The sequence below is a fragment of the Lemur catta genome, chromosome 21, assembly GCF_020740605.2.
Source record: "Lemur catta isolate mLemCat1 chromosome 21, mLemCat1.pri, whole genome shotgun sequence".
NCBI lineage: Eukaryota > Metazoa > Chordata > Mammalia > Primates > Lemuridae > Lemur > Lemur catta.
The window spans coordinates 20,241,564-20,269,136 of NC_059148.1; the positions used below are offsets into that span (position 1 = coordinate 20,241,564).

Below are 27,573 nucleotides of genomic sequence, written 5' to 3' on the forward strand. Positions count from 1 at the left end.
GTCAAGATGACAGCCCTCTCACCCTACTCCAAGGCTGCAGCTTAAACCTGACATTCCCCTTCTGCCTGATTCCATGTCTTCCAAAATTCAGTCTTTCATCGACAATCATCATAATCTATTGTGGTCCCCATGAACTGCCTCTTTTAATATTTTTCTTTACAGTAAAATTAAACAAAAACCCTTCAGTCTCTAGTTTCTTCCTAAGCAATAATTTCCATGACATTACGCCTTTGAAAGTGCTCATTAGAGATTTCCTTAATGTACCGTCGGAATGAACACATCAGGAACAATGAAAAGTGGCTGTCCATTTAAAAATCATCCTGCGTGTCACCAGTGGCTTGTGTGGCAACCTCTAGGGCCCAGGTGTTGTGTGAAATCTATGTCATGCCTGCTGATAAGGTGTGGGGACCAATGCACCAACATGTCTCTCTGAGTGGGGATTTTGTTTTTTAATTATTATGGGTACATAATAGTTGTATGTCTTTATAGGGTACATGTGATGTTTTGCTACAGGCATACAATGTGAATTAATCAAATCAGGGTAATTGGGGTACCCATCACCTGAGGCATTTAACATTTCTTTATGTTAGGAACATTCCAATTCCACTCTTTCAGTTGTTTTAAAGTGTACCCTCACTTATTGTTGAATATAGTCACTTTGTTGTGCTACCGAATGTTCTTCATTCTATCTAACTATCTAACTACAGTTTTGCACCCTTTAACCATCCCAAGTGGGGAATTCTCTGGTGCATGCTGAAGACTTTCAAGAAGAAGGGTTGGATCAAGGTTCTGCCCAACTTCCATGGTGTGGGGGACTCATCAAGTGTCAGTCAAATCTCTGAGGTTCCACCCAAATGATTGTCTCTGTCTTGATTTATGTTACCTTTGGCTGTCACTACCACTCCATGCACTGGCTCTAAACCTCACAGCTTACTGAAAGATTGACATTATGCCCGGCTATTACAAATGGGAACTCAGAGAGGAAAAGTGGCCCAGCCAGAAAGTGGAGGAGCCCAGCTTCAAGCCCAGGTTAGCCTAACTCTTAAAGAGTATGCTTGCCTGCCACCCTGACCCCTGTCCTGATGCCACATTCCCCCTGGGACCACCAGATCGCGAAGGTCCCTGGGTGGGATCATCACAGGGACTCAGCAGAAGCTCCTTTGAATAACGGATGTTGGTTGCAGCTGTTGGGATCTTCCCTGAAACAAGGAGGGGGACTCCTGGCCAGGCTCTGCAGGAAGGGGAAGAACTCCAAGGCAGTCTCTTCCCTGGGGTCCAGAGAATAACCCACTCCTGAAGAGATGAACGACCGGGGGTTAGAAAGCACAACTGCTTGGAGAACTGTATGAATGCTGGGGTTTTGTTTTAGGAAATCTAAACAGTAGCTCAGGAGTGCTTCTGAGATCCCAACAGTGGGAAAACCCAGGCTCAGAACAGTGAAATGTCTTGACCAGGATTTGATAGCCCACAAGTGGTAGATGTGGGATTCTAACCCAGCAAAGGCTATAGTTTTCCCTGACATACAGGTAGACTGAGCCCCTCATTCACTCATTCATTCCACAGCTCTCTGATGAGCCACTGCTCTATCTAGGCCTTTGGAATATTCAGGTTGGGAACTATGTTTGAGGTTTGGGCTCTGGAGACAAATCGCTGAAATCTTCTAGATTTAAGCCCTTCCTCCCCTCTCTCCCAGTGGACATGGGGGAGGGGGAGGTCCTGCATTTTTTTGTTAATTATCCACTTTGCTGATGTAGACACAACCTCATGATCTTGTTCTCCTATAGAAGGAATCAATTCTCCAGCGATGGTTGTTTAATGAAGAAACAAGAGGATGTCTTAAGAAATGGAATCAGGTCGGGAGAGCCAAACCATCCAACAGCTGAGGCATACAGGGTCCAGGGCCCAAGGTGATTAAAAAGCTGCTCACATGTTTTAAACAAAACTGTTGGAGAGCAAGTGTTTTTGATGAATGTCCCCACCTCTTCCAGCTTTACCTTGTTATTACGGAGCATCTGCATTTCAGCCTGCAAGTTCTAGGCTGATGGTGGGTTGTCAGAGATGTTCCTGAAACGGGCAGGGAGGTGTGGATTGCTCCACCCATGTGACCCCTTCATGTGTATTTCAGGCCCTTAAGCACAGTTCTAAAGAGCTCTGTTGAAAAGAACCTTCTCTCCCTCATCCACCTGTGACGTGTGTTTGGGACTGTTGTCTTGCAAATGAGGTACAAGGTGTCACCTTTGCGAGGTACTTCTTTTCTCACCCCAGCATGATATTCTGGATCCATTCCCAAGCCTAAGTGAGCACTGCAATTCATTATCATGACAACTTAAGCCACGGTCCCGACGTGGAATGCATCACGAGCACGCTGTCTGCTTGACATTTGGCAACTTTGCCAAGAACTTCACAATAGTGCATGATTATATTTGATATGCTTTCCTTAATTCATTATGGATTCTGTGGGTTGGAGAGAAATTGAACTTTAAAAATTGATTGAGTTGTTTGGAATTATCTAAGCGCAGGGGTGGCATGTGGAACTGAATCAGACATTGGGGAGGTTCAGGCAGGTTGGGACAGGTTGAGTGACCACCTTTTCTGAAGGGGCCTTGAAGCTGGGTCTGGCTTGGTCTTCCCTGGCATTTGACAGGGAGGTATGTGTCCTCATTCCCAAGCTGCCTTTACTTTATTTGTATTTCCTGCCTAGGCCTTGAAGACATTTACATTTGAAATTCCTACTTGTAAGAAGTAGATTGAGAGGCAAAAATCTGGGTAGTTGAGGCACTTACTGATGCCCTTAGCAAGCCTCTGGACCCCCCATTTCACTACATTCATTCATTCATTCAACAACCATTTCCTGGCCCCTACTCCCTGCTAGGCCCTGTGCTGGGCACCTGGAGGCAGCAGACAATAGTAATTAACACATGGTGACAACACTAATTAAACATTATGTTCCAGATGCTCCTTCAACACATAAACCCAGTCATCCTCATAATAACAGCACTATTATCTTCTTGATTTATGGACGTGAGAGGCTCAGAGAGGTGAAGTGACTTGCCTGTGGTCACACAGCTAGTGGGCAAGTCCATATTCTCAACCACCACCCATCACTGTCTCTGGCAAGACTGATTCCCTGAGCTTACATTAGCTTTCAAGGATTCCTCTGGCTTTAAACTCCTGCAGCCCTCTGAATCTCTCCTGCTGTGCAGATGTAAGAAATGTAACACCACACAAGTGTGTTCTTCTAACCCAATAAAACTAGAAAGCTTCTCCCTCCCCCATGGAATGTCCTCTGTCCCACTTGCAATTTCCACCCCTTTCGGGGCTTAAAGGGAGACTCGCTTGGAGATGAGCTCTGGATGCTTTGTGCATTGTAAATCTTTTTAAAACCTACATTGCAAGCATCTTTCTCTCCAAATATGGTGACTTCTGAGGCCTGGGTTTAGTGTTCATTCCTCCAGCAGAGGCGAGGAAGGCCCCATATAAGGGCATGCTTGTGTAGTTCCCATCTCCTGCATCCCTCGTTCTGCAGCCTCGAACTGTATCAGCCGAGACCTCACTGTGTGTCGGATGTTGAGCCTCTACCTTTCCACAGTTCTCCCTCTGTCACCAGAGAGAACAGGTGCTGTCTCTTTCCTCCTCCCTTTTCTTCATCCTCTCTGGATGTTAATTCAGAAAAGCAAGAAGGAAGAAGAAGAAAGGGGAAAAGAACCACAAAGTGATCAGGTTAATACCAGCTCAGGAGGAGAGATAATTAGCGTGGATTAAATCTAGCGTATTAAAAATAAAATGGTAAGTGGAGGTCGGCCTGAATCCGAAGCACAGCCGTGCAACCCGGGCCACATTAATTACATGCAGGGATCGCCATGGAAACCCAAGTTGGATACATTTATGAACTCTCATGTTAATTATATGGATATCTCCGCACTGCAAAACGGTGCTGAGAAAGGGCAAGAGGAAATGTATTCCAAAGTCAAGGCCACTGGTATAACCTTTAGAAGCAGCTGGTGACAAAGCTAAAATTTCAGGTGGTTTCCCTCATGGTTGCAAACTCTGATCTCAGAAGTCTGAAGGTTTAATTCTTTATTGGTTGGCAAAGAGTTACACCCTGTGCCCCCCTGAGCACCCCAGTCTCTCTCTGGCAAACCCCCTGCCTGGTCCTTCACATAATTTAGCAACAAAAGGGTTAACGGCTGGTCCAGTGTCATAGCCATACCAATTGCTAAACATTTTAATATCATGTACTGTCATCCTCCACCTGTTATCTATTAATATTAGCTAAGAAGAGTGAGGCCGGTCTGGACTAGAAGCTCAAGGTTGCACAGCCATCACGTGGCAGATCTGGGGCTTGAACCCAGGAATTCTAGCTCCAGAGCTCATGTCTTCTTGTTTTGTTTTTTAAACAGCTTTATTGAGATATAAATCACCCGCCACACTACTCATCAATTTAAAGTGCACAATTCAATGGTTTCTGGTATATTCACAGACAGGTGCCAGCACCACCACAGCCCATTTTAGGACATGTTCATCAACTCCAAAAGAAACCTCTATACATATCACCCCATTATTCCCCCAGTCTTCCCAGACCCTGGCAACCACAAAGATATTTTCTTTCCCTATAGATTTCCCTGTTCTGGACTTTCAGATGAATGGATCATATAATATGAGTCCTTTTGTGACTGGCTTCTTTCACACTGCACAATGTTTTCAAGGTTCATCCATGTTGCAGCTTGTACTAGTATTTCATTTTTTAGGGCTGAATAATATTCCACTGTATGGATATGTCACATCTTGTTTATTCATTTGTCAGTTGATAAACATTTGGGCAGAACTCTAGTGTTGACCATCTACATTGTACTAAGCTCGCCTAAGGTCACAGTTAAGGGCAAACCTGGGACTCAGACCCAGGTCTGCCTCATTAGCTCATGCACACAAATACTAAAATAGATATCTCATTCCATATTATTGAAGAAATATAATTCAAATACAGAGTTTGGGGATTTGGAGGATACAGGAGGTGGGGTTATCTATCATGTAGGGAAGAAAAGCTACCAGCAACTACAAAGAAACAAGGAGAAGGGGATTTGACAGCTCCTTCTGGAGAGGGATGTACTTACTTCAGAGGGTAGAACTATAGACCTACATGACATTGGACGAGTGTCTTAACATGTCTGTGCCTCAGTTCCTCAGTTTCCTAATCTGTAAAATAGGGAGATAATAACAGGATCTCCCCTTTACAGCTGTTTGGAGGCTGAGCTAATCTTTGTAGAAGTGGTTGTAACAGTGCCCTGCACTAATGAGTATAAAAGAAGTGTTTTCTATTACTTCTATTTTTACCTAGGAGGTTATCTAGTAGGTGACTCACTTTAGATCCCACAGGTACATGGGGTGGGTCCCCAAAAGTTTCATTTGTTTTAAGAGACCTTCATTGTCCCACTGCCCTTGCTCTGCGCCTCAGTTTTCTCACCCATTAAATCAGGAGAATGGGTACATGTGATCTGAGAATGTTAAGATTCTGACTACTCAGATTTCCTCATGGAGCCCCCCTGGGCACAGTTTTCTCCGTGCATGCTGGGGACTCAGCCATCCTGCCCTATCCCATCCAGACCCTGTGCCCTACCCTGAGCAGTGTGGATTCAGGAGAGAGCAAAGGTTAAAATCAAGGGCTTTGGTGGTAGTGGTCCCATACCCTTGAGCCTCTTTATTCTCAGTTTTCTAATCTCCGAAATGAGGATAAGATCATCTCCCCTCTATGGTTGTTTGAGGATGAAATGAGTGAGTTCATGTAAAGCATCTTAGTGCAGTTTATATATACACACATATATATATCTCAATGCACCTTTATTACTATTACTATTACTATGAGGTCAGGCCCCCACGTGGCAGGCCGGGGTCTTTTAAACACTGTAATCTTGGCCCCAGTGCCCTTTACTTACAAGCAGACCATGATTCCCCCAATTTGTGAGTTTACTGGAGACAAACTATCTCTGATCTCTGTCAGCCATTAGGCATCTGCCTGTGTGTCCCCTATCAAAGAGAGGCTCCGCTAGCATTCTAATCACATCTCTCAGTTAATACCACATATTTCTGTGTAAAAGGGAACAAATTACGTGCAGACAACACCAAAAATGAAAGCTCGCAGAGACGTTTTCATCGTTCAGGCAGCGTTCTTTGCTCACTGCTTCCGAGAACACAACATTAATTGGCAGTTCTATTTATCTTGCTCTGGTTAACTGATGGATCCCTCTGCCCTTTGGTTTGTAAACACCTCTTGTTGTTTCTCTGATCCTGCTTTCTTACAGCTCTTGCCTCTGACCACAAAACAAAACACAAGAAAACCCCAAACAACACAAATCAAAACGAAAAATGCACAAAAAACCTAAGTCTGCATTTGTATAATATGATATCATGAGGGTAGAATGGATAAGATTTGATCAATTCAGCAGTGAGAAGTGTCTTTAGTTTCATTTCTAAGCAATGAACTAAATACAAATGAGGAAATGCAGGCAATATGCTAGTGTTTCCTTTTCTTGGACAGTTATTTCTTCAGTAAGTAGGTTTTTTTTTTTTCTTTTTCTTTTTTTTTAAACTGTCCATTATTGCCAGGGACATCTTGACGTTTCTTGAATCGGTCCCTGTCTTTCCATCTCCCCTGCAATCAGTCTAACCAGCCTTGGCCTGAGGTCAGTGGTGGGAGCATGAATTTTGAAGCCAGACAGAGCTGGGTTCGAATCCTGCTATTACCATTAATGGTGTCCCTGGTACATGTTATCTCATCTCCCTGCATCTCAGACTCTTCGTCCACAGATGGAGCTTCATATACTTCCCACAGGTGGTCTGAAGATTAAGTGAAATCATATTTAAAGAAATGTCTGCCATAACGTCTGCCTCACCACGCAGATGTTCAGTGATGCACTAATTTCTGTCTGCCTTCCACTGTCCACAGCCCAGAGCCTGCCTCAATCTTTGCGTCCTCCCATTCATTCTTGATTCTCATCTCAGATGCTTCTTCAGGGAGCGCTTCCTGAATCGTTGGACTAAACTAGATCTTCCTGCTGTTTGCTCCCGTGACAGCCTGTGCTTGCCTTTCTGCAACACTCGTCATGCTTGAAATTACTTGTCCGACAAGAGTTGCCCCACCAGGCTGCAGCTCACACAAAGAGGGAGACCATGTTCGCTCATCAGTGTGAGCATCAATTACAAGATGCACCAGCAAATGACTCACAGCATTTCAGCTTTAAAACGAAGAAAAATCAGAACTGACCCAGATGTCCATCAACAGGCGAGTGGATTAAACTCTGGTACATTCATGTGATGGAACACAATTCAGCAATAAAAGGGAACGAACTACTGAGACGCCCCCAAACGTGGATGAGTCTCAAAAACAAGCTGGATGCAAGAAGCCAGACACAGAAAAGTACATACTATGTGATTCAATTTATAGCAAGTTTGAAAACAGGCAAAACTAACCTACAGTGATAGAATATGGATGAGCTGTGGGCTGGGTCTGCGGACAGGAGGAAGGGATTGACTTCGAAGTGGTATGAGGGAGCTTTCTGGGGTGATGGAAACACTCTATATTTTGATTGGGATGGTGGTTCCGTGAGTGCACACATTTGTCAAATCTCACTAAACCGTAGACTTAAAATGTGTGTATTTTATTATATGTAAATTATATTTCCAAAAGTTTATTAAAAAATTAATGAATAAAACAAAAAAGTAAAAACAAAGAAGGAAGAAAGGAGAGAAGGAAGAAGGGAGGCAAGGGCCCCGGCTTGAAATCCCCCCAAATGAAAGCTTGATTTAAATTTCTGAGTAAGTTGTAGCAGTTGGTGGAAACCTATTGTTTTCACTGCAACAGCAAGAAAAAAAGATAAATTACAAAGAGACTTTCAGTGATACTGGAGAGCTGTGGAAGCAAAAAAAAGATTATATGAACTAAAACTCCAGAGTGTGAAGAGTCCTTCTTAGAAATCATGAAAGCCATAAAACAATGGAATGACATCTTTAAAGTGCTAAAAAAATAAAAACACGCCAAACAAACAAACACCAAAAACCAAAAACCTGCCCACTTAACGGTTCTATATCCAATAAAAGTATTCTTCAAAAATGGCAGCAAAATAAAGATGTTTTCAGGCATACAAAAGCTGGAAGAATTTCTCACCACCAGCTGACCTGCACTATAAGAAATACGAAAGCAAGTCTCCAGGCTACAGGAGTGTGATTCCACAGGAAAGAATAAAAAGACCAGAAAGAACAAATGTATGTGCACATCGATAGAATATTGGCTGTTTAAAGCAATATTAATAGCTATGTCTTGTGGAAAGAAAGCACCAACTATAATGAAAAATAATTGATAAGTTTGACCTTATTAAATTTAAGAATTTCTGCTCACAGAAGGCACCATTGAAGGTATAAAAAGAAACTGGGTGAATATATTAATATATACATTTGTGTGGCAAAGGATTCATACATAGGATATATAAAGAACTCCTACAAATCAATAATAAAAGACAAACAATTTTAAAAAGACAGAAGACTCAAATAGGCATTTACAAAAGAATTCAAATGATCCATAATGTTATGAAAAGATGTTCAACATCATTTGTCATCAGAGAAATTCAAATTAAAACCATTTATATGCATATATGGTAGTAACATTCATGGAGTGTTGGGCAGCGGGGAGGAGGGGATGGGTATATCACACCTAATGAGTACCGTGCACACCGTCTGGGGGATGGGCATGTTTGTAGCTAGAACTCGGGGCGGGGGGCAAAAGCAATATATATAACCTAAACATTTGTACCCAAATAATATTCTGAAATTAAAAAAATAAACAAATAAAAAAACCACTATGGGGTATCACTACCCACTCACCAGAGTGGCTAAAATTAAAAGGACTAAATTTTGATGAGGATGTGGAGCTACTGGAACTCTTATACATGGGTGACACCTTGGAACCCTGGCAGGTTCAGTAAAATAAGCCAGACACAGAAAGACAAATATTACATGTACTCACTTATACGTGGGAACTAAAAAAATTGATCTCATGGATATATAGAATACATTGATAGTTACCAGAGGCAGGGGATGATGTGTGTGTGTGTGTGTGTGTGTAGAAGAAATAGTTCTAATGTTTGATAGCAGAGTAGGATGACAACAGTTAATAACAATATATTGTAACTTAAAAATAGCCAGAAGTGAGGACTTTAAACGTTCTCAACACATTAAAATGATAAATGCTTGTGGTGATGGATATTCTAAATACTCTGACTTGATCATTACACATTCTGTGCATGTAACAAAATATCACATGTACCCCATAAATATGTATGAATATTATGTATCAATAAAAAAGTCCCACCTCTTAATACTGTAGCAATACTGTCCATTTAATTTCAGCAATTAAATTTCAACACGAGTTTTGGAGAGGACAAACATTCCAACAAAATCACTGGCAAGGCTCTGTGTCTTGATTTTGGTGAAGAGGTTGCACGGATCTTTGCACTGTGTAAAAAATCCATAAAACTGTGCACTTCTATTTGTGTCCTTTTCTCTATGTATGTTATACTTCAACAAAATTGTTGTTAGTTTCAAAAAGCATTTGGGTGAGAATAAGACAATTTGGAAAAAAATCTACTAGGGGAAAAGAACTTCAGAACACACAGGCAAATACAAGACATTGCAAAATTGGCCCTGACACAAGATATTGCAACTATGAAAGGCCAATTCTTCAGGCCTTTGTCACAAACCCAAAGTGAAGCATCTGATATATTTCTCATTTGCATTGGCAGGAATTTAATCTCTGAGAAAACACAGGAATAAAGTGAAAAATGGACCAGGACCCAATAAAGGAAGAAAACTTGATGGAAACTTTGGGGAAAGTTGACCACACTATCTGTATCTGGGGTTTAGTATTGTATTGGGAAGGAAGGAAACTCTGGTCACATTTTGCACTAGACTTTAGAAGGAAATGGTCTAAAAATCTGGTAAAAGATTGACATGAGCTCATGACCAAAATCTCTAGAAAGAAATATGACATTAGGTGGGTGAGGGAGTGTAGAAAATGAAATTAATATGAATGAATGAACACGAATATGAAATGAAATGAAATGAACAACTGTGTGGAGTTCTACTAACAAAGCAAGGAGCATCTTTGTAGGAAACCTTGATTTCTACAGAACACCTGACCTCAGTATTTTTAAAATGCTTTAAAAATAGGATTTATATTGTTCAGAGTAAGTAGATGTGCAAGGAGGTCCACTATTTGGGGAAGGTGTTATATTAATTTATCCAACGAATATTAATTGTGTTTCTTCTAATTGAGTTGTAACTGGCACATAACAGGTGGGCTGCAAATAGTTGTTGAATAAATGAATGAATTCAAAGATCACTCATGGTGGTTCTTGCTCCAGTGGACCTGCTGCGGGTGGTGACACAGACATATCAGCAGGTGCATGATGAAGGCTATAATGTGGAACTCCACAGAGTTGAAGAGAAAGGAGACAGGGAGATAGAGAGTCAGAGAAAGCTTCTTGAAGGGAAGAACTTCCTAATCTGTCTTGTTTCAATGAGCCTGAAATATGTACTTGACCCCAAGTAAACATTCTTATCAGCAAATAGGAAGATAATAGAAAAGATCAGACCACATCTAAGCCCTATCCCATCTCTGGCCAGCCCTCTCTCCAATCTGGACACCCTGGTTACTCAAGTTACAAGACTTCTAAAAAGTAGGTACTATCCTTATCCCCATTTTGCAGATAAGGAAACCGAGGCTTGGAGTGAGAAGCAATTTGCCCAAGGGCCATACGGGTGGGGAAGAGCAGAGGCAGGGCTTATACTATGCCAGATAGACTCCAGGGCCAGCAAATCAATTACCATACACAACATTCTCCCATTTGGGAAAGGAAGCTGGTTAGATGCTCTTCAGGGTTTTTCTCTGACTCAATGGTTCTGAGAAACTCTTAAGTTTTAACTGGTGGAATCTGTTGGTTTGGATTGTTCTGTCTCCTTAACCTGAGAGAGAAATTCTTTGGCTTGGTGTCTGCTGGTCTGAATCCCACCTCCGCTTGAACACAAAGACACTGTGTGAGCGCTTCCTGACACAGGTCAAACCAGCCCCCGAGGCACTCAGGTAAATGCACGCTTTCCACACAGCTATATCTTTTCTGAGTTGAACATGCTGGGCCTTTGTGGCATTTACTCTTTTTTATTTTTATTTTTTTGAGCCAATAATATGCTTTGTTGAGAATGAGGCTTTGTAAAATGAAGAAATTACCTACAAGAACATTTTGTGGTCCGCATTAATGAGTTGTAACTTGATATCAAGTTATCAAAACAAACCCACGTCCATTTGCCTCAAGCTCTGTGCTCTGCGTTGTAGCTGGAAAGAAAGCCTTGCTTTTCTTTGTTAAAGCAGAAAGGCAAACCTTCAGAAAATGGCGATTTACGCTGGAAAAAGCCTGACAGACTCTTCAATGAAACTGCATGAATTGTGGTCCTGTCATTTACAGCGGGAGACACCCTCATGATTTTCTGCTTTGGGTTTAAAACATTACCTGGGCCACTCTGTTATCAGTCTTATCTAATGATCTATTTACTTAAAGAATACAATTGCAGACAAGCTCCCATTAAATCCGGGGCAGACAAAAGAACATTAACGAAAGGAGGAGTCTGTGGGATTGGATTGCTTAGCAATTGGTCTGAAAGGCTGCCTTCCCTTGGTGTCCAAATGGACAGGCTGTCTGGAGTTTTTCTTTTCACATTTTAAACAGATGAAATTGTTACAATAATTTAAAAAGCTAAAGGGAAGCATAGGAAGAACTAACAAATACCATTAAATGTCATTAGGTGTCATGGTAGGGGAAAGAGAAAGAGAGAGAGAGAGAGATTGAGATTGATTTTGAGGTTCGTTTAATGCTTCCAATCCTTCGGTGAAATAAAAACCACTTCCATGGCCGGGCGCAGTGGCTCACGCCTGTAATCCTAGCACTCTGGGAGGCCGAGGCGGGAGGATCGCTTGAGCTCAGGAGTTCGAGACCAGCCTGAGCAAGAGTGAGACCACGTCTCTACTAAAAAGAGAAAGAAATTAGCCAAAACAACTAAAAATAGAAAAAATTAGCTGGGCATGGTGGCGCGTGCCTGTAGTCCCAGCTACCCGGGAGGCTGAGGCAAGAGGATCAGTTGAGTCCAGGCGTTTGAGGTTGCTGTGAGCTAGGCTGACACCACGGCACGCTAGCCCAGGCAAAAGAGTGAGACTCTGTCTCAAAATAAACAAATAAATAAATAAAAATAAAAAAATAAAAGCCACTTCCTGGGGAGTGATTATTATCTGATTTCCCCTGAATCTAGGCTGGCTGCTTAGGGGACATGTGACCTCTGACCAACATCCCCAGCCCCTTTGTTAAGGCCCCTACCATGGATTAAAGTCCTTCAAGTACTAAAAGAAGTTATTTTCCTTTGTGGGTAAAGAACAATAGGGTCTGGCTTCCTCTCAAGTCAGTTTGCAGGAGGACCATGTTCCACTATTGAAAAAAGGAAGAAAAGGGACACTTTGTTTTGTGAGTAACCATGAGATGGCTGTATTTGATGTGGACAGAGTGGGCAGTGTGACATCCTCCCCTAGAATGCTCCTGTAACTTCCCGGATGAGCTCAAAAGGCTTTGGCAACAAGGAGGGCTCTTCTGGGCCGGATGAGGGTGGTCTGGAACTGAATTTGGAGAAACTCAAGAATGAAACTAAGTCTCCATCCCAGCAAATATTTGCAACTCTTGAGCCTCCTGCAGAGGGAAAAATTGGGACTTTGGTGCCAGACTGGCCTGATTTTGAGTGTTGGCTTCTCCATTCATTAGCAGTGTGACATCACACAAGTCACTTTTTAACTCAGCCACGGTTTTCTTGTCTGTAAAATGGAGGTGATAACACCTTTCTCACAGAGTTGTCATAAAGCCTCAAGATGTTGGTAAGTCACCTGGCACATAGTGAACCCTTAGTAAACAGCAGGATAACAGGATAGACTAACAGGTGGGATAATATAGACTGAGGGGCCACAGGCATCAGACTCCAAATGAAAGTGAGAAAGACCACCTTGAAGGAATCTTCCAGGTAGCTACAGGAGAATGGATCTCTCAATTCGTATCCACTTTGAGAATATAAAACTAGAGAGTGAATAGGGAGAGCGGGATTTGTGAAGCAATTTCCAACAACAGCTTCTGTGATGCTTTGAATCCTGACCCCGAAGGGAGGAGGATGCTTTATCCTTCACCTCAAAATGAATAAGGGAGAGGCCACTGTAGATCGCTTAAGAGCTTAAGATGAGACCCCTGCAGTTAAGGTGGGCTCTGACACCCTCCTGGAAAACCCAGATGACAGAGGCAGTCTTGGGAGTCTGTGGGGCAAGGCAGAGAGAGTAGCTGCTGTGTCAGGAAGTGGCTTGTCTTCAACAGTGTGTCAAGCGTGTGTGAAACCTGGGGCCCAGATGTGACACCGGGGCAGGCACAGTGACCTGGGATCCTGATGACAATGGCGCCCCTCCCCCCCACCATGAGGGGTAGGAGACTCCAATATTGTGAGTCTGGAAGGGTCGGACTACTGGTAAACCAGGATCCGAGGGGACTGCACGGCTGCTAGAAAATGTGTAGAGAGCCGAAATCAGAGCGCTGCGGTAGAGAACGCTGAGAGCCAACGAAGTGCCTGAGGGAGAACGAGCCAGCTTTAGGCACCTGCCGGACCCGGGGAGAACAGAGCCATCTTATGACATTGCCGACAAGGGCTTTCCTGTGTTCCCCATTTTCCGTTCCAGACAGTACAGCTAGACAGCAAAGGACAGCAGGGGATCTCCGTGGTGAAAGGAAGGGGCACCCTCCACGCCCCCCTCTTTGGGTGTCCTGCCTGAACCACCCTAACAGGGAGGAGAAGGAGACTACTCTTCTCCCCGAGCAAAGGCTGGTGTTGCTTAATATCTTGAATCGGTGCTTTTGGTTTCTGAATCATGTCATGATACTGCATTTTGTGACTTCAAGAGATCGTGTGACTGGCTGACACGCAAGGGTGAGCAGGAAATGGCACTGGGTATACCGTTTCTATGCAGGGTCCATGCAGAAAAGAGCTTCCCCCAATGGAAATACTTGAAAGGACAAATGAGAGGCAAACATAAAGTTGTGTTTTGATTAGATCCCAGGCTTTGTCTAACGAACAAGTTACATTTGTGATTACTGACATTACAAAAGACAGGAGGCTGGAGACAGGATGGGGGCTCTTGAAAAGGCTGGAGTAGAATGAGAATCCTGTCAGTTCTGGGGTGAGTAGGATATCCTTGAAACATACCCTATACTTTGACCTTGGTGAGTAAGGATGAAGCAAAGTGAATAGCTTAGAGGAGGCAGTCAGATCTTCTCTACCTCCCAAAGTGCCTCAGAGTGGGTGGTTTTCCTTCCTTCTGTTCTGTTGAGAGTGGGGACATTACTATTTTTCCCCCACCCTGCTCCCCGAAAAGGTCAGGTTTACCCTGTAGAGTAATTTAGCAAAATGGTTAAGAATGTGGACTTTGCAATCTGACCCGATTTGGGTTCAAATGCTGGATGGTCCACTAACTAGCCATATGACTCTTGTCAACTCATTTAACCTCTGTTTCCTCACCTGTAATAATGAGATTAATAATCCTATTTCTTTGCACTATAGAATGCATGGCATTAAATAATTCACATAAGGGGTTAGCATGACACGGGGCACATAGTAAATACTCAACCAATAACATCAGTTATTTCTATTATCATTATCATGACTGTATGATTTACTGATTATTTATTTTTAAAATACTGACATCACTTTCAGCCTCATGGAGGATACAAAAACATGCCTGTCCCTGGGACAGCCTTGAGAGAATGACAATTCATTAGGAGATAGGTTCCCCCCCAATACTATGCTGTCTTTCACTGGACAAAAAAGCCAATGCTGGCATTGCACACAACAGAACATGGGGGTGGTTGAGATGTACATGAAGCACCAAAAAGTGGAATCATACAAATCATAAATCATGATAATAAATCAGTTATTATTCTGGACTCAGTCTTGAGGCACATTATCTTGAATCTGCACAAGATTCAATTACAGGTGAGAAAATTCAGCATCAGAGAGCGGAAGAAGATAGCCCGAGGTCACAGAGCAGGTAAGCAACATTAGAAACAGGACTCAAAACCTAGAATGATCCCATGACCCGGGTGCTAGGTCAATCAGCCCTGACTATAGTTTGTCTGCTCAGCGAAGGAAACTCAAGAATTGTGCTTTTACTGGGGCAATTTAAATCTCAGGTCATGGATCACAAGGAAAAGGGGACAGGGAGGGTTATTTGTTGGTTTGGGACAGGGACAGGAAAGGCGAGGAGACTGGTAAGGGTTAAAGAAGCATCCAGGCTGCCCCTTCTAGTTCTAGCAGACCCTGCAGAATGCTTCTGACCCCTCTCATTCTCCCATCCCCTGTGACGATGCTGTGGCCATGGTCTCTCAAATCCCTTAGTACCTGCCAACAAGCATTGCTTCCTGAGTTTCGAGAAGAAGTCTCTTTTAAAAGGTCTAAAAATATCAAAGACGCTGTTTGATTAGTAGAGGATGGGATTAGCTAATAAGTAACAGCAGCACAGGCGACAGTCATGTGCTAATTGCCTTTGGGGCATTTTCTTCAAGGGCTCTTGGAAATGCAACATTTTAGTCACGTTATCCCTTTGGCTGCCTTTTCCTGAATGCATAAAAATGATCAGCATAAGAATCGTCATCTCTGGAAATGTCAGTATTTAAATGGTTTAATTCTTAATATTTGGGAGCCATTGGCTTCAATCCCTAAGAGGAAATATTAAGAGATAACATTTAACAAGCACTTACTATGTGCCTGGAGCTATCCTTGATCCTCCCAACAACCCGATGAGTCAGGAACTGTTATTATTTCCATATGGGAGGTAAAGAAACTGAGACAGTCACTTGCCCAAGGTCACATAGCAAATATTAGGGTGGTGTCCATATTTACAGAGTACCCAGTGTGTACTGGGGATACACTGTAAATAAAACACGCCTGGCCCTTGTCCAAATGGAATTTCTGGTTGTCTGAGGAATGTGTTGCCTCATGCAGTATGTGGAGCTATCCTTGGTCCTGGGAACAGAGACTAGAGAATATTGAACATCTTCCCAGTGCCAGCCTCTGTGCTGAGCTCTGGGACAGTGAGCAATGCATGGCTGCCTTCCTCAAGGAGCTCCAAGTCTAGCAGCAAGATCAGACAAATAAACAGGCAATTATGATGCAGGGTATTTTTTTGGTAGAGAATAAAAAAAATCAGCAGGTCAGAGCTTGGATTCAGAGTGAATCCTTTAACGCGATATTTACCCGAATTACTCAACCCAATTAAGCTGTTTATGATTATCAACATCTCAGCCACACACACCTCAGAACCTCATTCCTCATTAGCTAGACCTGTCTTCCTCTTCATTTTATCTAGCAGGTCTTGGCAGTGTATTGACCCGGGATCAAAATATGCCTTTCTTAGAAATGTGACTCTAATTAGAAATGGCTTATAAATCTTCATTGAAATGAGCATTATTTAGAAAGATGTGTCTAAGTCACATTAGGTTTTTTTTTCCTTCCTTTCCCCATCCTTCGCTATGTTTCTCTGCCAGAAACTCGCTAGCATATTTTAACAAAAGCTCAAGAAAATGCAAATGTCCTTGTCTGTGGTCACGGGCACAGTCACATTCTTGCTTGCATTGCCTACAGATAAAATTGGCACTTTCCTTTTTCCTCCAGAGACTTTCTGAATGTATTCTTTAAAAATTGCACCTACAGATGCCTCTTTTAGAGAGGTACTTGCCCCTTCTTACTGCAGCCTGCCAGCCTCATCTAAGACTCCAAGCTTTCTGGGGTTATTTGGTCCTAGATTCTAATCCCAACTCTGATGCCTGCTTATCTGGTGTCTCTGGGTAGGTTGCAAAACCTGTCCAAGCCCCAGTTTTCTCATTTCCACAAATAGAAGTTATAATAGAACCTACCCCACAAGATTGAGGAGTTAATTTTAATAATATATGCAAAGCATTTGGTATATAATAGATGCTCAATAAGTGGTAGCCATTATTTTGCTCTCTAGAGCAATGTGGCAACAAGGGAGCCCAGACATTTCTAGGTTAGATCCCCCACTTCTGCACATGAAGATGAAGAAACCAAAGAGGTTAAGGAGTTTGTCCAAAGTCTTTCAGGTAATGAGAGAGCTGGGAGCCAGGCTTCCTAATTCTAGGGAATGGCTATGCCTGCTCCGCCACCATTTGAGGCTCTGGAAATATCCTGTCCTGGAAAATCAGTAAGGATTTGACTAATTGAGGAGCGGTCTTGAGAGGCTGCTCCAAACTATTCTCTTCCTATGTCCCACTTGAAGTGCAGGCTCCTCTTTCTGTCCCAAGCGGGGTTGGTTTGGCTTTAATGCTAACTAACGGCTGCCTATAAAACAAGAGAGCCCCAGAAAGATCTTTCTGCTCATCCAAGTCTTAACTGCACATCAACCATGTGGCAGGTTCTGCACGATACTGAGGATCTAGCAACAAAAAACTGACACATTTCTTGCCCTTGAGGAGCTGGGTTGGGAGGTGGTGGTCAGGGAAGGCTTTTCAAAAGAAATGACATTTAGGCTGGCACTTAACCAGTCTGGCTCCTGAGTAGTGACCAAGTGATAAGAGATGAGACTGGAGAACCTGGCATGGTCCGGATCATGCAGAGACTTTTAAACCTCATTAGAGATATCCATATTCATTTTGAGGGCAATGGAAGGCCACTGAATTGTTTTTACCAAGGGAATGACAATGTACTTGCACTGAAACAGAATGGGTCAGGCGGAAGGTAGAGAGTGTGGTAGTTGGGGGGCTGATGGAATGGTCCAGGCAAGAGATGATGGTGTTATACAGGACCAGGTAGTGACCCTGGGGAAGGAGGTAGTGTCTGTAGATCACCTACCCCATGGCAGTTGACTGGACACAGGAGTGACGGAGAGGGAGAGGTCAGAGATGAAGCTTGGGTTTCCACCTGATCAACTGGGTACATGATGGCATCATTTATTTTGATGGGAAAGGTTTCACCATCAGAAAAGCATTCAACTGGGGAAAGGTACTCAGGACTTTAGTAGTCCTCTGCTAGTAGTTTTAAACGAGGGATGATTTTGTCCTCTGAGGACATTTGGCAATATCGAGACATTTTTGGCTGTCACAACCAGGGGGTTGGTACTGGCATCTAATGGGTAGAGGCATGGGCTGCTGCTCCATGTCCTACAATGGACAGGACAGGACAGCCTACTGGCCCAAAGTGTCAATAGTGCCAGGTTTGGGAAACTCAACTCTGCTGAAATTTAAAACCTGGAAAGAATTTACACGTTAAACCTTTCCAATTACTTAAAGCTTAAGTGGGAATTCATGAAACAAAGTCTTCCCTATTTTGACAACCCTTTAAGATAGAAACTTGGGTAACTTTGTGATGGAGAAGGAGCGTATGAAAAGATTGATCTGCTAGAGCTCTGTGGAGGAGGATTTTGTCAGACAGGATATCAACAAGAAATTGCTCTTTCTGGGAGAACGATAATATGCCCCCTTAGAAAATGAGTTCTAGGCCAAGTGTGGTGGCTTATGCCTGTAATCCCAGCACTTTGAGAGGCCAAGGCAGGAGGATTGCTTGAGGTTAGGAGTTCAAGACCAATATGGACAACATAGTAAGACTCAGTTTGTATGAAGAATAGAAAAATTAGCTGGAATGGTGGTGCATACCTGTAGTCCCAGTTACTTGGGAGGCTGTGGTAGGAGGATCACTTAAGCCCAGGAGTTTGAGGCTGCAGTGAGCTATGATGACACCACCGCACTCTAGCCTGGGCAACAGAGCAAGACCCAGTATCAAAAAAAAAAAAAAATGAGTTCTAGCCTTGGCTTAGTGGCTTGGACCACTCCAAGCCTATATCCAGCCAACATTCAAGGTTTAGATCAGATGGCTTCACTGTACATCTCTTCCCGTGATAGAACTTGTTTCCACCTCCAACCTCTTATATATATATTGTTTGCCTTTCTTTATAAATTTTCTCTCCAACAGAACTATGGGTTCCTTGGGAGAAGTTGACAGGTCTGATTCATTTTAGTGCCCTCGAAACTTCTGTCACATGGCAGGTATTCAACACACACCTCAGAAGATAACCCTGATCAGGTTACAATGGGGGCATATTCTCTGTCCTTTCTGCCACCGAGCTAGAGCCCACCATGAAACCCCTGACCATGCTGAACCTATCCCAGAAACCATCCCACCTGTATAATCTTCCCACTTTGTGAAATCCAGAAACCTCGAGGCACTTCCGGGCTTGCAAGCAAATCACCAGACACCGCTAACTTTCAAGTTATTAAATAAAATTACTGATTGCATAAATTCCAATTTAGGCAGAAATACATTAGATCAAAATTGAGCCCTGCAAGAAATTTTCTCAGCAGAGTCTGAAAACAGGAATTTAGAAGGGAAAATGCCACCATCTCGTGATAGAAAGTATCCCATTACCGACGATTATGATTTTGAATTTAGCTGTCAGAAAGATCTCTGGGAAAAAATATGTTGGTTTCATTCAGTCCAAGAAAGGTTTAATTGGCTTCTGTCAGATTTTATGTAAGTGCTACTTGCCACTGAACCCCGGATGAATTTTTGCAGCTTTTGAATTTAACAGCTGATGGCTGAGTCTTTGGAGGCTGTGGGGGATGTTGAAAGGGAGTCAAGAATAGGTCTCTTTCCACAGTCGTGCAAAGATTTATCTAGCCAGAATGTCCTCAAGCCCCGCCAAACAATGCAAACGGATGGGAAGCACAGGAATAAAGATGGCATATGTCACACAGTTTCAGGACCCTCCTTGTGTTATTCCCTAGAAGTATATTTTTTGGAGTTTCCAGAGTGGTGTCCCATGCAATTGTCTTTATTCACTTCTGTATCCTGCCACCTACAACCATACTTGGCACATGCTTGGACTAAGTAAATATGAATGTTCCCATTTGGGTAGTCTACTCTGCCCCTAGCCCCCACGGTGCTCTGATGGATTTCATAAGGCACCACCATGGACAAGTACCCTTGAGGTTCCTAAGCAGTTATTACATAGGGTAGGGAATAGGGTCGTCTATTTTTTTGGGTTATTCTCTGTCAGTGTGTGGCTTGGGACCCCCAATGTTCGAGTTTTTGTGAAATCATTTGTGCAAGTCACTGCTGAATAGTCAACCCAATACTCATCTTTAATATAACTACCTCTCCCTCGCCCCTGCTTTCTGGACTCATGTTAAATACACACTTTCCCAGCCATTCTTGCAGGTAGAAAAGGCAGGTGACACCGTCCTGACAAATGAGACATATGAAGAAACATGCTAGGGGGGTTCCTGGAATGTGTGCCTCACAAAAGGGACACTCACAGCGTTTACTCTCCACTTTCTCTTCTTTCTGCTGGAATATGGATGTGTAGCCTGGAGCTGGGGAAGCCATTCCGTGACTATGAGGGAAAAGGCCCTGTCAGCCTGACATTAGTGAGCTCTTGAACCAAGGCAAGCAGCCATCCTCTAGAGTTCTCACATGAGAAAAATAAATCCATATTTGTTTGTCACTGCTTTTCAGGTTTTCTCTTACTTGCAGCTGAAAAGATCCTAATGGATACACAGTGTTTTCCTTTTATTTTTTTCCTCACTACCTTTTAGTTCTCCCTGGGATTCAAACGTGAGCAATGAGACTGAGCTGAGTGTTAAATCCAACAGACTCAAGCCATGCTCAGGGCACCCCCTTTTTTAACTGGGTTAAGTATTTCCGCCATCAGGATGGACTCTCTCCTGAAAAGTCCCTCATCCCTCATGCAAATATATTCTCACACCAATTCTAAAACTTATCTTTAGACCTACTTCTTCCCTTCTACCTTTAAGCTGGGATCCGGTCTCACTGATGATGGACCTCACTCTGTGACTTTACAGTTAATACTCAGTTTCCTCTAGGCTTCGTATCTGGGCTGACCGCATCTTCAAAAGGATGGCTGTAGCTCCCATGTCCGGCAGAGAAGGGAGAGGAGCACAAGCAATAGCAGTAACCACTGTTACCACTTACTGGGGACTGACTCTGCACTGGGTATTGTGCTCACTGTTTCACATGCATTATTTATTTAATCCTCCCAAAACATCAGTGCAATAGACCCTATTACTATTCAACCTATTGCCCAGAATCTCACACTAGAGAGTATCAGAAAGGGGATTTGAACCCACTTTTGCCTGACTTCAAAGGCAGAGCTCCTAACTAATCACTGAGCTTATTAGCACATCAACCAGACTCCACCCTCCTGCACCCTCGCCCCACCCCATCCTGAGCAGCTGCTTCTTTGCAGTGGGACAAAGAGCTTGCTTCGTTTTGTCCAGCATGAACAGTGCCTATCGCTCTTCCTGTGTCAGGAGGTAATGAACACGCTCCTCCCGCCACATCCTGATTTCCCACGCAGGGGAGCCGCCTGTCAAATGGGCCTGCAATTAGACACAGCAAGACGCACTAAAGCAAGTATCCCCAGTACAAAGCATTTAGGCCATAAAGGAAAAAAGCAAAGCAAAACAACAACAACAAAACACCACTTGAATTCTGTAATTATCTCACGCAGTAACAATGGAGCCAGAAGAATCCCTTGGAGAGAGAAAAGTACTCATTGCTGTTTCTTCTGGCCTACAACATGAGTGATATAAAAAAGCCGGAGGTGCAGCCGGCTAGGATTCTTCCCGAATTGAATCTCAAGTGGTCGTTAGATATTTTATTTTATTTTATTTTATGCAGGGTAATCAGTGATTCAGAGCAGGGGGCGTGGTCTCAGTGATTAGAGGCCAGAGAGATCGCTGGGGCTCTAAGCTCGCTTCTGACAAAACCTGATGACTCGCCACAGGCCTGCATTTATCTCTTTAGGCCACACTTTGTTTTATCTGGACAGGGAAGAAGATCGTTTCATGTTTGCATTGGAAACGTACTGTGCTGGGAGTCAAGACTTCTCTTGTTGGGGAAAAGCCTTTCCAAAATACGTTGGTTCTCTTTTTTTAATTCCCGGCAGCCCAGCCGGGTGCACTCCGGGCTGGGCGTCCGGGGCTCTCTCTCAGCATAATCATCCACATCTCCCGTGGGGGTAGCGGGGGTGGAGGTATTCAAGTCCAGGCCCTCCCCATACCTGAGATTCTCCCTGATTTGCCCTCTTTTCCCCACACTTGCCAACTCACCTCTCAGTAGAGAATGAGACCTTGGAGCTCTTCAAGCCTCAGTTTACCCAGGTACAAAAGGGCGCTAACAACACCTCCATCACAAAGTTGTCGAAAGGATTAAACACCCCCAGGATGATGGCTAACATTTAATAGCATCTACCCTGTGCCAGGTTCTGTCCTAAGAGCTTTCTTTACCCGTATTAACTGATCAAATTTCCACAACAACCCCACACGGGGAAGCAATTTTCGGTGTATTTCATTTATTCTAAGATACGCCTTTTCTTTCTGCATTTTAAATGCCTCTGAAACTGGGACACATCTTATGATTGAAAGCAAGTGATGGTTTAATTCATAGGGTTTTCTTTCTTAATGGCACAAGAAAATTATGACGATGATGTATCCTGAAATGAAAGGGTTCTTGGATTAGATAAAATGTGACACACCTGTTTCACAGAGCAAAGAACTGAGGCACAGAGAGGGACTGATTTGCCCAAGGTCACACAACCTAGTGATTGGCAGAATGGGGGTTCAAACTCACATAGTTTGCTGAGGAATCTGCTCTTTTCATCATTAAGCTAGGATATTAGCAAACCATCCAGAATGGTTCCTAGAAGTTTCGGCATCTGCCCAAATCAGGGATGCTTCTTTTCTCCTTGGGTTTTTAATGACAGCAAGGTTTAAACTTCAGGCACCAAGAGACAGAGCTTGTATAAAGGATTTCAAACCTTTCTAGTTTTTGCCAAATGCTATTTCTGCGTTCCCATTCTTGAGCATGGAGGAGGGGTTATAGGCACCCCTCTTTTTTAGCCTTTTCCACGGCAGAAATTGTAGGTCCATGGTAATCCCACACACAACCTGCTTCTTCCCTTCCCCATGTCTAATCTCATTAGTCTTCTTTTGCTTCCTTGGGAAACAAAGGAAAAAGAGACTCCTTAAACAGATTAGGGAGCCCAACATAAGGGCAAGCTAGGTTTCTTCAACAAAAGACCTTCAAACAGAGGATTTGCATATGTTATTAATATTCCCTCAGTTGAAAAAAAAACAACAACAACACATGAAGATGCCATCCAAGGCAGGTGCTACTTTAACATTGGTTATGATACAGCAACCACCATGCCTGGGAGAAGGGGAAATGGCTGGTTTTGGAGGCCTTTGGGACCCTTGTGGGTTTTTTCTAAGAGTCATCCATTACACTCGCAGGCAGTGGATTCTTAGTATTGCAGCCCAGGGGGGCCACACCTGCCTCCTCTGAGATGCCAGATAACTCCTCTGCATCACCCCTCACAGGACACTCACCTGGCTGCCTGGCATTTTGTTTTTCTGTTTTTATGTGTCACTTCCTCTCTTCCTCCAGACAAACCTGGAAACTATTTGAAGCCAGTGATTGTGCCTCACACCTTCTTTTTGTAGCCCCTGCTACACTGAACCAGACAACCACTTATCATGGCTCGATTAGCATAGTGGGACAGAGAGGGCTTGAACTCTGGAGTCAGACAGATCCAAGTTCAAATTCCACCCCTGCTCCTTGCCAGCTGGGTATCTTTGGGGAAGAGACCTGTCCTTCCTGAGCCTCTGTGTTGCCATCTATCTCATGAGGAGGTCACAGTTCATACCCTGAAGGATTGTAGAAGATTATGAAATATCACATTTTTTGTAAAGAATGTTTAGCTCAGGCCGGGCGCAGTGGCTCACGCCTGTAATCCTAGCCCTCTGGGAGGCCGAGGTGGGTGGATCGCTCGAGGTCAGGAGTTTGAGGTCAGCCTGAGCGAGACCCCGTCTCTACTAAAAATAGAAATAAATTATCTGGACAACTAAAAATATATATAGAAAAAATTAGCCGGGCATGGTGGCGCATGCCTGTAGTCCCAGCTACTCGGGAGGCTGAGGCAGTAGGATCGCTTGAGCCCAGGAGTTTGAGGTTGCTGTGAGCTAGGCTGACGCCACGGCACTCACTCTAGCCTGGGCAACAGAGCGAGACTCTGTTTCAAAAAAAAAAGAATGTTTAGCTCAGAATGTGGCACATGGTGAATAGGCAATGCATACCAGCTGTCATCATCATCATCATCACGATTGCAGTTATTACACTGATTTACCCCAGACATCAGTCCTAATCTCTGCATATTTTTTGTGCCTTGTCATTCTCTAGCCTACATTGTGCTAATTAATGCTTTACTGAACCTCTACAAACTTGAAATTCCTAATGGCATGATCCTTTGCATGTGAGCCAAAGACATCCTGGGGTCTTCATTAGTTCCTAGAAGGTGGGGTGGGGGCAGAAGGACTTTGATAAAGATTTTGTGCCTGAGATCTTAGTCTACCCAACAGTTCCTTGGAAGCCTGCTTCCCATCCCTTGACCTCCCTAAGTCCCACTACTCTCCTCCCAGGAAAGAAGTGATCATTTCAATCTCTGTATCTTCCTCCACTCTCTTCATCTCTCTATGCCAGGAGGAAAACCCTATTGCATTTCCTTGAGTACATGGCTTCATTCCTCACCAAATTCAACACACGCATGCACGCGTACACACCAGTCTGAGTTAGCTGTCCCTTTTCTTTGCTCCTACAACAGCCTATGCTACTTCCCTAGCATATCATTAATCACCCCGCATTATAATGATGTTTCTTATCTCTTTCACTCACCATCTCAAACAGACACACTATAGATTGTGAGATTTTTAAAGGTGAGTCTCATTTTTTATAAGAGTAAGTGTTTAGCACATAACAGAGCTTCCATAAATCTTTGCTAAATAAATGAAATAGCAATATCACTAAAATCTGGGGTGTTTTTACTACATGTCAGGAACTGTGCTAGGAGCTTTCGGCAGACTTCTACTCATTTAATGCTCATGGCGATCCCGAGGAGGTGATATTCCCATTTTACAGATGGCGACACTGACGCAGAGAAGTTCTGCAATTTGCCCAAGGCCACAGGACTGCTAAGAGGCAGACCCAAACCCAGGCTGTTTGAGTCCTCGGCTCCTGCTCTGAGGCTCATCCTCACTGCTGAAATGTCTGTCTTCCTTCTCATTCTTTCTCTCATTTGCTTTCCCCCGCCTGCTATGCTGGGAAGTTCAGTCCCAGAGGGAGCTGCTCTAGATCAAACACACTTCGGGGCTGCATTTTGAGATGAAAGGAAATGCGGGAAGGCTGTATCTTGGAGAGTGACCTCACTAAGTGGGCTGAGCAAGGAGGGATGCAAAGAGATGTGTTAAGCCTTAGAGAAGACCAGCTTAGGAACATTTTGGACCCACATGGAAAACACTGGTGAGTTTCAAGCTCTAATTCATGTACTGATGCCCCCACTCCCCAGGTCTTCCTTCCTGGGGCATGTCTGTGAGCCACAAGGTGTGCCACTGTGGGTGGACCAGAGTGCCCCAGCATTGCTCCTCTCCCACTGCCTACCTTGGGAAATCCAAGCAAAATAGAGGTTTGAGGGTATAATAACAAAGGCACACTTATAATTATGCCTACCCAGTTATGATCATTTAAAAACAGAAACCCTTGACTCCAGTCACACAGTACCCACCAATTTTTCTTTTTTTCAAATCAAAAACACTGTTTCACGTCCCATATACACATTATCAAGCATTAGCATCACACTGGGCAATTTCTGAATCTTACTCCATTTAGTCCTCACACTGTTGCTGCCTAGTTGATGTTCCTCTTCTAATTTCATAGACACAGAATTAAAGGCTCAGGAATGCTAAACCCTTTGTCTAACGTCACATAGCTGGTGAGTAGCAAACTCAGCCTTCAAACCCACAAGTTCAACACTCTGCAGCCTCTCCACAAAGAGAGAGGCTGTGCATGTTCCCGGAGCCCCACGGACCTCTGAAAATAAGCGCTGCGGCGGCAAATCCACAATTCATCTTAATTTTTTTTTTCCTGATGCTCTACAGTGTCACTGCTGATTTATTCCATCATTTTGGAATTACTGGCTAATGGGATGGCCCAGCCCACTGTTCTGGTTCGTGTTTTCATTCTTTAAGAGAAACCAACCATTGATAGCAACAGGGATGTGTCGTGACAATTTAGCTACACCGTGACCCCCCTCTCTTCCCCTCACCCTTGTTGGTCCAGAGGCGAATCCCTGTTTCACTTGTTCTTGAAAACATGACCCGTTTCGGCAGAGAGGGGAGACTTACCAGCATTAGATTCTCTGGGGCACGAAAGCTCCTGACAGCCCTTGCGTTGGGGGAACTCTGCAGCTTCTTGGTGGCTGGTACCTTGGTCATCTTAAAAATCCTTCAGGCTTCAGCCTGTGTCTCCAAGGGAAGGGTTTTTTTCAGAATCTTCTACTTCAGCAGCCACTGATGTGAAAGGTTCCAGCAATTTCTCCCTGATTCTCAAGTCCCAATGACACGGACTCCAAAGACATTTCTGATTGAGGAGGAATGGGAAAAGCAAGTCATTTGAGTCTCCCACAGACAAGAGAAGGAAGTCCCGATGGGGAGGAATCAGGCAAGCCTGGAATTTTTCACTTTTTGGAAAGTTACAAACTTTTATAAGCTTTCCCCTTCTTCGGAAGGGATATCTTTCTCTTCTATAAGCAAAATAAAATATGAACTAAAAAAATAAAACTCCAGTGACTAAGTGTAAGCGGGGGTCCCATGGAGGGGCCCTGAGATCCCGTCCTCCAAGAGCGCTCCGGAAATACAGCGACCTCAGCGGGGACTTAGCGGCGCCCTGACAGGGAGGGTAAGCGGCCTCTAACTGCAGGGAAGGGTCCCACGGAGTTGCCTAGCAACGGGACGCGGAGGAGGCCGTCCTCATTGGCTAGGATTGGGGGGCGGGGTCGCGAACTCTGCTTGGCTGCTGGGAGGCAGGCCCTGAGCTGGTGGCTCGCAGGAGAGCGGACATTCCCTAAACTCTGGTTTCTCCGCTCAGGACTGAGGACCCCCACCCCTTCTCTCTGCCTAATTATGAGCGACTCCTTCCTTTCAAACTCTGCTCTGTGCTGCCGCTAACTCACTGGTGATTTCTTGTGCTTTAGGGTGGGTGGGCTTTAGCCCTGCAATTCTTAAACTGAGATCCCTACTTCTCCTCTTTTTCCACCTGACAAACTCCTACTCATCCTTCAAAGCCCATATATAGATATATGTATGCAGACACATACATATGTATATGCACAGGCATATGTATATATGTATGTGTGTATGACATTTATTGAATGCTTAGAATGTGCTAGACAATGTTCTGTTTTACATGTACTAACTCAGTCCTCACAGCACCCTTTAAGGAAGGTGTTTTATCACCCTATTTCAGAGACTAGGCAACTTAGGTAAAGACATTAAATGACATGCTCCAGGTCACACAGCGAATGCCTGATTGGAGTTCAAAGCC

The 27,573-nt window shown here is 43.8% G+C and overlaps 1 protein-coding gene across 3 annotated transcripts in view; it reads right to left on the bottom strand.

Moving 5' to 3' along the window:
- Positions 1-26,804, bottom strand: part of CCDC60 (coiled-coil domain containing 60) — a 150,313-nt gene extending 123,509 nt beyond the window's left edge. For all 3 annotated transcript variants that reach the window (XM_045534698.1, XM_045534699.1, XM_045534697.1), the window contains exon 1: positions 26,376-26,804. In XM_045534698.1, the coding sequence (XP_045390654.1) occupies positions 26,376-26,465 (90 nt within the window). In that variant the 5' untranslated portion in view covers positions 26,466-26,804. The remainder of the gene's footprint in view (positions 1-26,375) is intronic.
- Positions 26,805-27,573: the final 769 nt, after the last annotated feature.